General features: G+C 40.4%; 2 protein-coding genes and 1 pseudogene across 2 annotated transcripts in view; 1 reads left to right on the forward strand and 2 right to left on the reverse strand.

The window, feature by feature from the left end:
• Nucleotides 1-1,777: 1,777 nt before the first annotated feature.
• On the reverse strand, nucleotides 1,778-2,814 carry OR2K2 (olfactory receptor family 2 subfamily K member 2). The gene is given in 2 exon segments (XM_090275957.1): nucleotides 1,778-1,831; nucleotides 1,833-2,814. Coding segments are annotated over 2 exon segments (951 nt in total). The 5' UTR covers nucleotides 2,730-2,814.
• Nucleotides 2,815-6,496: 3,682 nt separating this feature from the next.
• On the forward strand, nucleotides 6,497-7,959 carry LOC150013544 (tricarboxylate transport protein, mitochondrial-like; annotated as a pseudogene).
• Nucleotides 7,960-13,530: 5,571 nt separating this feature from the next.
• The window catches only part of ECPAS (Ecm29 proteasome adaptor and scaffold), a 94,367-nt gene continuing 93,602 nt past the window's right edge, over nucleotides 13,531-14,295 (reverse strand). The window contains exon 49 of the mRNA XM_090274559.1: nucleotides 13,531-13,814. Within this exon, the coding sequence (XP_090130685.1) occupies nucleotides 13,675-13,814 (140 nt within the window). The 3' untranslated portion in view covers nucleotides 13,531-13,674. The remainder of the gene's footprint in view (nucleotides 13,815-14,295) is intronic.

Here is a 14,295-nt window from a genome sequence, read left to right on the forward strand (position 1 = left end):
GGTCCCACTCTGTGTGTTTCTTTTTTAAGATTTTATTTATTTTTAGAGAGAGGGGACAGGAGTGAGAAAGAAAGGGAGAGAAACATCAATGTTTGAGAGAAACGTTGATTGGTTGCCTCTCATGTCCCTAACCGGGACCCAGGTATGTGCTTTGACCAGGAATCCAACTGGCCACCTTTTTTTTTTTTTTTTTGGTTTGCAGGACAACACCCAACCCACTGAGCCACACCACCAATCAAGGCTCCACTCTGCGTTTTAAACAAGCAGTATTTTTATACAAGTAAAATATTTTAAAAACGATTGTAAAAAAAAAAAGCGAATGTAAATTGTCTATAACTGTTAGTTATATATAAAGCAATACACCTCATTGCTCATGTTATTTCCTCTTAATTTTCACAAGTGGTACTTACATCTCAAATAAAGTGACTAGTTTAAAGATGATGCATTTATTAGTTTACTGAATCCCTGCTGTAAACATAAAAAAGGTACAAACTTATAGGGATCCTCGCCCTTGTGAAGTCAATCATCCACTAAAGAAAAAAACACAAGCACACAGAAAGAAGACGTCATTGGGGTACGGATGGTGCACTTGGCACAGAAACAGATACAATTTGCTCAAGTATCTATGTGCTTAGAAAAGCAAGGTTGGCAGATGAGTAAATCACGCTGGCATTGGAGGCCTTACCCAGGAAGTCAAGGAGTTGTAACCAGGAGTTTTGCAGAAGAAGGGTTATTAGGGGGACGCCACCGTGTGGCAAAATAAGCTCCTGAGAGGGGACGAAAGGATGAGGGTTGCAGTTCCGGTCTGGCAACTGTGCGATAGTGAGCAAGTCTTTTAATTTTTAATTTTTCTTCTGTTCTCTCTCCTCACTTGTATAATCTGTTCTTTGTTTCTTTATGCTCCAACTTTCTTCTGCAGCTAACATTTACTGACTAAATTTACCCAAGTTTCCTTCTGGAACTAATGTGTGATGACTTTACAGCCCAAAACTTCTCACAACTATAAAACACAAATACAGAAAATATTACTAAATGCAAACTAGAATCTACTATTGCCCATAGGCAATCATTCTGTGTACAAATATGAGGGGGCACCCAAAAAATCTGGAATTATCTTCTGGAGGGCAGGTCCTTTGTAGTACACGTTTGCCCCTGCTAGGTGAATGTTCTAGAAACCCATATGTATCAGTGTACCAACTGGCATTGTTGTGAGAGGCTGTGAGAGGCTTCAGTGAATTTTTCTGAAGACTCTTTCAATGCATTTGCCCATTTCTCACTGGGTGATTAATGAGCACACCTACCCACAGCGCACGGAGTGTTCAGCAGTTTTTGACCAAAAAGAGCAGGACCCCTGTGCCCGACCCTTCTTATTCACCCCATCTCGCCCCCAAGCAACTTTATTTTTGCTTCTGGGTGAAAAAAGTCCCCAAAGGGAAACATTTTCCCAACTTGGAAAAACAAATAAATGGCAGAAGCACTAAAAGGCATCAAAATCAACGAGTTCAAAAACTTTTAAGCAGTGGAAAAAAAAGTCTCAATCAGTGTATTGCATCAAATGGAGAGTACTTTGAAGGTGACTAAAGTTTAAACATGTAAGAATAAATGCACAACTTTTTATAAATAAATTCCTGTTTTTTGTGGGTCCCCGCCTATCTCATAACCATAAATACAGAGCTATGGTTCAAGTCAGCGTTTTAAGGGTGAGTATATTGTCTTGAATTTCCCTGGTGAGTCCTGCCAGGGGCCCACCCTCGGTTAGCCCCAGGTATCCACCCAGTCAGAGACTTCCATGTATTTGATGCAATGATATTTTGCCCAACAGTTTTTTTAATAGCATCTTTGACTTCCTTGTTTCTTAAACTGTAAATGATGGGGTTCAACATAGGGGTAAGCACGCCATAAAGCAAAGAAATGATTTTGTCTATTTCTTGTGAGCTTGACGAAGAAGGCTTCAGGTACATGGAGAGGGCAGCCCCGTAATACAAGACCACCACAGTCAGGTGGGCACCACAGGTGGAAAAAGCTTTGTTTCTGCCCTCTGCCGAGCTGATTCTCAGGACAGTGGACAGGATGAAGACATAAGAGACGCAGATAAAGAGCATGGGGACAGGCAGGAGGAGCACACTGACTACCAGCAGGGTCATGTCCACGAGCAGCGAACTGGTGCAGGCCAGCTTCAGCACTGCCAGAATTTCACATGTGACATGATCGATGAGATTCCCACAGAGGGGCAGCCTCAGCGCAAGGCTGGTTTCCAGCAGGGCACTCAGACAGCCTGTCACCCAGGAGACAGCGGCCATCTGCACACAGACCCGCCTGTTCATGATGATGGGGTATCTCAGCGGGTTGCAAATGGCCACATAACGGTCATATGCCATCACAGCCAGGAGCACACACTCCGTGGAGCCCATGGCAAGGGACAGATACATCTGTACAGCACACCCAGAAAAGGTAATGGTTTTCTGGGACGAGAGCAAGTTCACCAGCAAAGTGGGAATAGAAGCAGATGTGTAACAAATGTCCATGAAAGAGAGATTTCCGAGGAAAAAGTACATGGGTGTTTGAAGGCGTGAATCTAGGGTAGTGATTAAAATTAGAGTGCTGTTTCCCAAGAGGGTTATCAGATACATTACAAGGCTGAAGATGAAGAGAACAATCTCTAACTTTGGGTATTTAGAAAAACCCTCCAAGAAAAAAAAGGTCGAACTGGTGAGGTTTTCTCCTTGCATTTTCTTTCTTTCACCTGTAGTTACTCTAGGCTTATTCTCTTCATTATACCTGAGAACATAGAGATGGATAAAGTGTAGTGTTCATTTAGTTAGGAAAACACTTTCAAACTTATTTTCACTATTATAAGCACAATTTTACCACAAAAATATCACAGGGCAGTGTATCTATTGTTCTCAGGGAAGAACAATATGATCTACATAAAAAGTTGAATCTTTCATGACAAAATTAGAAAAGACTGAATTTGAAAACAAAAATAAACATTTAATATTTAACGTCAGCTCCTGATCCTACGCTGGACACACAGTAAATTTTCAGTAAAGATTTGAAAGTTCTGAATGATGAAAAATATGAATGAACTTTGAATAAATTATTGAGCACAAATTAGAAAAGTAAGCCAGATAAGTGAGCGAAAGAAAGCTCATTTGTACAATAAAAACCAGTAATGATCTTCACTGGAAGAAGAGGAGAAATGTTGAAAGAAACAAATAAATGGATTTTAAACTAATACCTATGAAGTTCTGGGTCTAAATTAACTATCCTTTCCCGCTAACAACTTAGAGGTCTATATACTTGTTCAAAAATGATGCCATTTGTTCGACACATTGTAGATACCCATTCTGATTATATTTAAGAGCCAGTTTACAAGCCACACAAAATAACCTACTTCATTTAAATACTGATACATCCACTGTCCAGTTTTATTCTTTATTAAGATTCATACTTTTGTGAGAGTGTAAACAGGTCTAAAAATTTTGCCCAGGCAATACTCTTATTATACATTATAATTCACGAAGACCCAGGAAATGTAGAAAATAAACTACCTGTTTAAATTCTTAAAATCTCTTTGAAAAGAAGATTAAAGATCACCTAATTCTAAACAAGACACTTCAGGTTTTCTTTTTTACAAAAAAAAATTACTAAAACTTGCCTTGTTTCTGCACTGACATTGCTGTTTATTATCTTCAGTCTTTTTCTTTCCCCACTAGTTCTTTCCTTTCTAGTTTCAAATATTCTTTAAAATTCCCCTCATTGTAATGCTACATATGGACACTGCCATCTTACTTTTGCTCTTTCTTTCAATTACATGAGTCATCTTAAAATGTCCATCTTCACTTTCTCATCGCTGAAAGTTTCCCACTTTTAATCAATGTTATTTGTCTCCGGGTCTCCGTATTTTAAAAGTATCATAGATGGTGATGGTAGAAATAATAATGTTACAGGCAGTACCTTATAGCACACCCCTTAAAAGGGACATAATAGTTTTCCAACGGTTTTCATTATATTATATTACATTAACATTTTTAACTTTTCTTCCTCTATATCTCATATGTAGCCTATTAGCAAATCCTTTCATTATGTTTTGTTTGTTTTAGTCATCAGTCCCCAAGCAGCTTACGCTGTAGGTCCAAACATCACCAGTAACACTGCACACCTCATTTTGTATTCCAGAAAACACTGGTCAGTACTACTGCCCTCTGTGGTACTTGGGCATGCAGTTTTTGGTCTTCCTCCTAAAAGCTCCATTTTTCCCACTTCACAGTAGTTAGCTTCTTTTCATTTGTTAGATTATTTCTTAGGCATGTCTCTGCCAATTTTGTATTTAACAAATTCTCTACAAAAATCTTATAGTATTATAAGAAATTATTTCAAAGAAACTCAACATTTTGGGGCTACTCTTAGGACTGCAAAGAAAACACATTTTTTTTTTTTTTTTAGAATGAAAAATCAGCCCAGTTGCCTGGGACTTGATATTTTCTATTATTTAAAAATAGTAGCCAAGAAAAATTGGTCCTCTCACCTGAATTCTCTGTCACCAACTCCAAATATTGTTTCATGATGTACTTTATAAATTTAGCTAAGTGCAAGAAAGAATATAAATTCATCCACGTTAAAAATGTTAAGCTTATTACACAAAAATCAAGAGTGCAATTCATTTCTTTCCAAAGTATTGATTGTTAACTACATAGCTAAAAATGCCAAAGGACAGCAACTGAAATACTATGTAAATTTAAGTCCTCTGTTGTTTTGGGAAATATCTATTGTCCCTGAACAATTTAAAAGTTCAGCAGCTATATATTACAAAGGTTTGAAACTTCAGATCCTTCAGGGATAGTGTCCCAAAGATCCAATTATATCAAACTTTTAAAAGTTGAGGCAGAGAGTGAACCATAGTTACCCTAAAATAATTTCAAAGAACTCATAAGAAGAAAGTCTTCTATTTCTCCCATGTCCATCCTAGCTACATCAAGATTTTTCTTTGAATGATTATAGTGTAGAATATTTAACAGTATATAGAGGAAAAGATATCCCTAGAGTTCTAAGATATATTCTTTTTCATTTCTGAAACTACTCCCTAGTTTTGAGAAAATTTACTCTTTAAGCCACAACAAATGAACATTTACTCTTTAAACCAACAACTGATCAGAAATTTTATCAATATGCACATATGGAGAGGGTCTTAAAGCAATGAACACTCCTCAGTAGCAATGGACACACCTAGAACCCAGATATTGGTTTCTCAATACAATTCTCAACTAAAAGAAAACCCAGCTCCTTCAGAAAATGGCCGATACCAAGGCTGGAGAAAGGAAAGGACAAGATTAACTTGGAGTATATTACCTCACTAGAACGTAAGGAAGTATGCAAAGAATGATAGGGATATTTCAAAAGGTCATAGATGCCCTCTTGATGAAGCTCCCATTGGCCAAACCTGGGACTGATTATTCTGAGCATCAAAATAAATAATGGTAAATATGCATTATAACTATAGAATGAAATAAGAATGCATGAGTTCTTAGAAGAAAGGAAGGAAGGAAGGGTCCTTCCTTATAGTAGAATGCCAAAAAATAAATGTAGAAGAATGATGTAGTTAAAAATCATTAATCAAGATTAAAGGTTGTTGTAGTAATAGATTATCATAGGTAAAATGTTATAGTAGGTGAAAAAAAAAAAGCATCACAGTTGTCACAGGTAAAAAAGCTGGATGGGAAACAGGATATTTGTGTTGTGTCAAAGTATCTCACCACAAACTACTTCCTAATTTCCAAAACAAGATAATAGTAGCTTTAAGCAGGGAGGCCTGGAGGAGAACCACCGTAACATCACTAAGAAAGGCACAAATCGACTCCATGTGCCTTCTGATACAATGCACTGACCACACAATATCATGTCTGCGGTATCCCTATCGAAAACACATAACCTGAATCTGATCATAAGGAAGAACCAGACAAAATTAAATTGAGGAATAATGTGCAAAATAACCAGCCTACAGTTTGAAAGACATGTCAGAATCAGGAAACAAATGAACAAAAAGGCTAAGAAGCTGTTCCGGGAGATGAGACACATGGCAGCTACAGGCAATGCAGGGCCCAGCACTGAGTATTATTAGACCAGGGGAGAGTTGACTCTAGAGGACATTATTAGGACAAAGGACAAAAATCAAATATGGGATTTTATTAGGAAAACAGACAAAACCGGAATATGGGCTGTGGGTTAGACAATCACACTGTATCTGAGTTAAATGTCCTGAGGTTCAGAATTGACTGTGGTTATGTAAGAACGTGTCCTTGTTCTTTAATACTTACGTATTTACTGTTAACAGGGCAAAATGTCTCCAGCTTACCCTCGAATAGTTCATTAAAAAATATGTTTTTAAAAGTTCACGGGGTGGGGGGTGTAGCAGCCTTGATACCCCGCCGGCACGAGGGGACTCGCCCTGCGTGCCACCCCTCCGCACCTCGCCAAGACAAGGGGTGTGGGGTGAAGCATGGGGACCCGGCAGGACCTCCCCGTGGCAACGCAAGGTCCAGAGGTCCTGCGCCTGCGACTGGCGGGAAACCAGGAGCCCGGGCTGGGGCTCAAGACCCGGGTGCCCGGATCCCCAGGTCCCCTAACGCGTAGTGGCAGGTGATTTCGCCAGGTGCATCACCTTCCCCACAGAGCACGTGAAGATGCAGCTGCAGCTGGACGAACGCTCGCACCCGCGACGGTACCTGGCGTCCTAGCCCTGTACCGAGGCCTCCGCATCCTGCTGTACCGCTCCGTCCCCAAGGAGGCCATTGGGTCCCTCAGCAGTAACAGGCGGTTGCCCAGGGGCCCTGGACAGGGTGCGCGGGCTGCCGGGCGGCCAAGGCGCTGGCGTGCCCCATGGAGACCATCAAGGTGAAATTCATCCACAACCGGACCAACCCCAACTTAAAGTACAGAGCCTTCTTCCACGGGGTCAAGGAGATTGTACGGAACAGGGCTAAAGGGGACGTACCAGGGCATCGCGCGTCTTTGTCACGGGTGTTCGGAGCTAACGCGGGCGCATCTGCGGGAACACAACTCCAGAGTAGTCCCGGGTGAGCCTGGGACGCTGGGCCTGGCGGTGCGCAGATACGGAACACGTGGGCTGGCTGGCAGACCCTGAGCAGTAAGAGCCTCCAGGCCTTCTGCTGGGGCACTGTCCCCAGCCTGGGCCGGCTTCGCCTGAACGTGGCCATCATGCTCATCTACCACGAGGTGGGGAAGCTACTCAGCAAAGTGTGGCAGACAGACCAGTCTCCACCGCCCTCTTGCAAGATCCCAGTACAGTCATGCTAAAAGACCCCCTTCACCCGTGCCCTGAGTTCTGTCCCCTGTAGCCATCCACATGTCTCATAGTGCCGTGTGTCTGCTATGGTCTGCATGACACCACCGTTCTGTCCACGTGGCCAGTGGAGGCTGGGTGTCCCTCTGGCCCGTGAACTTATGCACACTGCCCTTGAGCTTACTCATGAGTCGTGGGCTTGTGTTTCATGTTCTGTGTCATGTGACCCTGTGCCTGTGTCACGCGGGTCCACGGCCCTATAGCCATAGCCAGGTCCCAGTCCCTTGCCTGCTATCCTAGGCAGCAGGGGCATCCGCCCAGGCCCCCCACGGCTGCCTCGGGCCTCCACCTGGCCTTACTGCATTCCACCGCTGCAACCCCACTCTGCCTGGGACAGGGTGACACCTGCCACTCTCAGGGCCACCCTCCCAAAGGTGGAATAAACTGACCAAACAGTTCACTCTGGTTGTGTGTGCAGAGCAGGTATATTTATTACCACATCGTTTTTGCATGAGATGCAGTTTCCATCTTCCCTGTGGCCTCGGGACCGTTCTCTTACTCTGGATCACGTGGGCGAATGGAAGGCCCAGAGAGAGCACCCTCAGAAGCTGGTCACACAGCATGAAGAAGCAGATTGTGCTCCTCCTGAGGAAAAGTAGAGACGTAGCAGCTAGATAGAATAACATAAGAATTTAACAATAGAGCTAATTAAGTCTTAGAAAGATATTTTGGGGATAATGACTTACAGTAGCCCACGCATGAGCTTGAAATAGTTAAACCCGCTATACTATACCTGGTGGGCTTGATTGTAAAAGACTAGGAACATCATAGTTAATGACATCACAGTTGTAATATTAATCTTGAAACATTATTTTCCTAAAGGTCAGTGCTCGCAATAAATCTCTCCCATCATTAGGCAACAAGGCAACAATAATTTTTCTAGAAGACAGTAAGATATTAAATAGAAATAGTGGGCACTGATATTGAAGAGAAGGAAATAAAATTATCCTTTGCAAACTATATGACTTTATATTCAAAGAGAAAAAATTAAAACTCTTCCCCAACAATAGTTAAGTCACCTAATAAAAGACAAATAAAAATCAGTATTTTTCTTACAGCCGGTTGAAAGATAGTGACCAGAAAAAGGTTCCATTATCAATTATATTAAAATTTTGAGGTATTAGAACGACTCTAACAAAAACAGTGCAGAATATGAAGGGAACATTAAAATTTTAATAACAATGTCATAACCAATAAACTAAATGAATCCTGGTGTGAAATCTAAAGTGCACCTTTAAGCATGTATTTTCATCAATAAACAAGATTTTTATCATAAAACAAAAAAATTGCTATATTAAAATATCAAAACTGAAGCAAGAGATCTTTCCACAAAAATTTGTAAAGATGAAGGCTTTCAGAATCATCTTTCAGATGAAGGCTTCCCCTTTCAGAGAGTGGCATAATTATCTCACCTCCTGGTTATGTGGCCTTTATTTCAAAAAATAACTCAAGGGGTCTGTTTCATTGTAAAAGCAGGGCCTGGGCTCATTCAAATGGGAAAAGATAATAAAGATAACTAAATAATTCTATTTACTAATGAAGTTATAGGCTTTTGAAGTTCAGTCCTGGCTTCTTTAAAAAAGGTTTGGAATACAGGAGACTGAGGCAGGTATAAGGAGGCAAGGAGGAAGCCCACAAATCTTGAGGACTAAAAGGAATACAGAGAAAATAGCCAATGAGAAGTACCTAGTAGCAGGGAAGACTAAGGATCCACAAAAATAGTGACATCTCATACTGAGTTTTAGGTTGTTAGCTGATCTTAGCTATGCCCTACTGCACTATTACTCCCCAAAATTCATTGAAAATAATGTAAACACAACACATTCGGGAGCTTTGGGTAACAGAGGAACGAGAGTAGCTACCGGAATGGAAAACTTAGGGGTGCAAGGCATTTAAGGAAATCTGTCAAACCATCAGTGGTCACATACAATAAAGAATTGAGGATTTACAGAATTAGTTCAGGAACTTACTAAAAAAGAAAACAGCAACAACACACTCTGGAATGGGAGAGGAATATGATTTCCAGAGTTGCCACATTACATTAAATGTCCAACTTACAACAAAAAATTATGATATGTGCAAACAAACAGGAAAGTACAGCCATATTTAATGATAAAAGGGTCAATCCATCAAAAAGACGTAACTATATACATGACCTATAAAAGAACCCCAAAATATATGAAATAGAAACTGACAGAATTAGAGAAACAGAGAATTCAACAATAGTTGAGATGCTAATACTCTCAATAATCAGTACAACTAGACATTGTTATCAATGAGGATACAGAAGGCTGAAACACCACCATAAATCAACTAGACTTACACCATCTGTAGAATGCCCCACCCAACACACAAGTGCATGCATTCTCAAGTGCCCATAGGACATTACCTCTGTACCATCATATGGATTGTGTTTGGATTTCTTCCCTCCACAGTATGCTTGCAAGATCCATGTTGATGTGTGACTGCAGTTTGTCCATTTTTTATTCCTTTATGATTGCCTACTTTATGATAGCGGTTTACCCAGTGTTCTGTTCTGACATTTGAATTGTCTCCATTTTTTGGCCATTCCAACTGTTATAAACCTGCATGTGTATTTCTTTTGGTACGGAAGTGCACATTACTCTTGAGTATATACTTAGGAGTAAAAATAAGTGATTGAAATATTTGTCACCTTCAGTAGATGGTGCTACATGATTTTACAGCATGGTATGGAAATTCTGCTACTATAAGGAGCATTAGGTCCCTAGTGCTGCATAGCCAAGTAACCAAACTTAGTGCCTTAACACAATAGCCATTTCCTTATATCTCATGGATGTCTAGTTCAGGAATTCAGACTATTTAGGGGTAATGTCAGTTGAAGAATGTGTAGTATGAGCTTGGCGAGAATTTTTGGATTAGAGATCTTTTTCCTTTAGGCAGGAGTTGATGTGAGCTGGGATCAGAATGAACAGGCTGATCCTCTAAGAATTAAAAGGCTCAGTAATATTAACTAAATGGCAGGATACATTCAGTGACTAAATATTCTCTAGGATATGATTCAAAGGGAGTTTTTTTTATCAGGGAATTTACAGTCTAATATTGGGAGTTACATATAAAAAGAATACCTATAAGCCCTCAAATTTTATATATTTCATGATAGAACTGAGTGAGCACAAACACACATGGGGCCCGGGGAGGCCTTTCCCCAGGTGACTCAAAAAGATTCCAAACACACACTGGAATGAATGGTGAACAAGCAGAGGTAGCTAAGAATATGACAGGCTGTTGGGCCTTTTTTCGTTTTTAAAGTGTAAGTACTAGTCAATGCCTCAGAAGCTAAACTTTTTTTAGAAAACCAGTAAAAATTAATGCACTACTTCAGAAGAACTGGTCATGCAGCCTTTATTTACCACTTCATATCTTCTTGGATTTTCCTTTCAAATATGACTATTACATGCTTAAACTAGCTGAGTACATATTGCAGAGGATCGTATGAAGACTTTGCATATAAAATACAAAAATCTCTTACATATACATCCATTAACAACAGTTTGTACATTACAATGAGTGTCAAAATAACTCCCTGTACTTCACAAGCAGCATGAATATACTGTGGCTGCAGCCGGAAGAAACCCCCCGCAGTGGGCAGACAGTGTTCACACAGTGTTATCGCTACTAGAGCACAGATCAACACAGTCACATCTTTTTTCTTTTCTTTTTCTGGTTAGTAAATACACAAGTAAAAGATGGAAGGGGAAGGCAATGGGGATTTGGTGGCAGTCCAGTTCCACTGTGCAGTAAACTGTATTACAGGCAGACACACAGGCAATTATAGAATGGACACGAACAGTAAAGAAACCGCTGCTTTTTCTCACCAAAAAGACAATTTTATTCTGCTTTCATTGCTTTGACCGATGGTCAAACTTTGGGTGCCTCCTTTCCACGTATCAATGAATTTATGAAGCTATTATCTGGTGTACATATTTCAGGAATAAGGAATTTAGCAATTAGATTCTCTCAATCTTGTCTATGTGACAAGTAGCACTGAAGACTCTTGGGGGGGGAAATTCTAAAAATCTGTTCCAGATAGCTTTGGAAAATGAAGGCAGAAGATAGAAACATGTATGGTCTTCTTCCATTTGTTCACCAGTATTAACACTCCACAATTACAAACTCTGTTTTTAACCCTTTTAAATAATTATGTGCACACACAAGCTGCACTGGGAGACCATGATTTCGCGTTATTTGCTGTGCAAATGTCTTGGCTGGTCAGGATGAAGGCAGTAAGTGTACAAATCAGAAATGTGCTTAGACAGCTAAATTAATTCACTAGCACTAAGCACTAAGGTTCAAGTATCTTAGCACCTCTCTCAGCACCATGGGAAAGTCCCATATTAAATAACAGAAAGTTCAAAAATCATAAAATTTGATGAGGCTTTAACATTTCGTATGAGCCAAGAGCACAATTCTTGCCCTTACACTCTTAGTTTCTGCTAATACCTGACCTACCCTGGATTCTTGCCTAGGAAGAGCATCCCAGGTACTGAAAAGGAGTCAGAGGGCACTTAGTGGAGGGGGAAGCACTGATCAAGAAAACATCGTGAGGCTATAAGCTTTCTGAAAAACATCCCAAGTTGATTTTACCTCAAGCAAAAGACATTCTCAAGTTGAAGTCCATGATAGGTCCCTTAAAACTCATAATTATTTAGTATCAGCTGAGACGATGTTTCGGTAATAAACACTTAGAACTTTCATTTGTACATCCCTTTCCCAATCAGAAGCTACCCCAGAACACAGCATATACAGCCAAGTTTAGGGACTACTATGGCAGTGTTTTTCAAACTGTGAACAGCAACCCATTTATGAGTCAGGAAATAAATGTAGAGAGCATTTAAAATAGTAAGGGTGCAGGAGGGATCAGAGTATATCACACACAGTAAAAGTCTGAATTGTTTCACAAAGCATTTATTTCAGTTAATGACTTTATATTCGTTCTCATTCTCTCTCTCTCTCTCTCTCTCTCTCTCCACACACACACACACACACACTCTTCTGGGTCAAATGTGAAAAATTATTTTTACTATGAGTCACAGTCAAGGAAGCTTGAAATACATTGCTCAATAGAGACCACCAAAAATAATGAACATCAAGTTTTAAGCCTGGTGTTAATGTCAGTAAGGGGTCGATATTGAGTGTAAACCAATTCTGTGCTTGGAATCCAAAGTAAGCTACAGTGTTCTCACTTTACCTTAAACACAGTTGTTAGTTAAACCTGTTTTGCCCCTTACCCTGCATTCTTAGGCAGGGGTATAAGCAGTGCACGGAAAGGAAGAAACCCTAACTGTAATCACTGGCTTTGAGTGGTGCCCAGTTTTTCCCAGATGGCAAATTACAATGCTTTCCTTTCTCTCCTGAAGTCATACTATTAACATAGAAGCGGGTGTAAAATTTTAAGTTGTCTGCAGTCTGGAGACTGTAAATGGTCTAAATCAAAAGTCACGATTTCATTGTTGGGTTGGGTTTTGGAAAACAAGCAACACAGACAGACAGAATGAGCACTCCTGTCCTAATCTACTTGCATCTGCCTGTGAGAGCAGGGCAATTGGTTATCACATGGAGACTGAATTCTCCCTCACAGCCTGCAAAGGAAGATGCCAAACAATTACCTTCTAAAAACCAGTCATTAAATGAATGACAAAACAACGTTCAGCTTCAGAGTTTCAAGAATCCAAAGACGTCGGTTCAGCTCTTGTTCAAGGGCTGCTGTGTGCACCTCGTCGGGGGAGTTTCCCGGGTGGGCCAGGGCGAGCGCTGATTGGCAGCAGGCTGTAAAAGACAGCGTCCTGGGCAGGTCACAAACCCTGGATTCTGGCCTCAGCACAGGCCTCAGGAAAACAAGCTAAGTCATCGCAGAGCCTGTTTCTTCAGGTGTTAACGCTAGGGGGTCAAATTAAGTGATTCATAGACTCCCTTCCTGAAATAACTTCATTTAATTGGGAGGCAGATCTAAGAGTTTTACCCAGCTTGCTCTACAGCTTTGACTATTCTTTTAATAACAGCTTTAATCTTCTAACTATTTCCATCGGTTTTACTTACAATCACCTCTCAAACATCCATGTTCCATTAAGCTCACTCAGCCCAGATACCTTAAAAACATCAAATAAAATAAAGCTAATAAGGAACAAAAGTTAAGGCATTTTTTTTTTTTTATTTCAGCCAAGGAATGATGCATGCTACAGATTAATCTTTACTTTTCCCACTTGGTTTTTCAAAAAATGCCACCATTTCAACCCCAATGAACATGGCACTTGTTTGTTTCTCCCGCTTCTAACTTATTCCAGATTCTCAAGGGTTTTCTTCAGTAATGATGCCTTCTCCTGTAGTTCAGGTCTGCTGTCTGTCTCCATGGCCGCTAACGACTCCATCAGGAGCGCTCTGCATTCCGATGTCAAACTTTCCCACTGTTTAGATTCTGAATGGAAAGAGAAGAAGAAAAGGTTCCTCACAGAACAAGCGAGCAAAAAAACAAATGAGGCTTTCTGCTCTTCCTCCATATATCATATTCCTAAGACAAATGCAAAGCCACCCCCTGGTAACAACCCAGTATATAATGATCCCAGGTTCAACAGCTGTCTCAAATCCTGATCATTGGCAATAACCTGAGAGCATGCCGGGGAGTCTCTTCCTCTGTTCCCAGTACTGGTGGGACAAAGAGAGCCTGGTGCTGCTGAAGCAAAGCAGGAAGTAGAAGTATGACAGCAAGGGACACAGTGACAAAAAAGCCATTTCAACAACACAAAAAGCCTTTTTAGAAGGTATGATCAGTAAAAAAAACTCTTGAATAAATTTTATAATTAAAAAGTCAGTTTCAACAGATGGCATTTTATTACTCCTTTCTTTCAGGGAAGTATCAGGGATCCTATATTTTGTTTATGAGGTTTAGCCACTTTCTA

This window comes from Furipterus horrens, unplaced genomic scaffold (assembly GCF_987537825.1).
Source record: "Furipterus horrens unplaced genomic scaffold, mFurHor1.1.pri manual_scaffold_4, whole genome shotgun sequence".
Classification (NCBI taxonomy): domain Eukaryota; kingdom Metazoa; phylum Chordata; class Mammalia; order Chiroptera; family Furipteridae; genus Furipterus; species Furipterus horrens.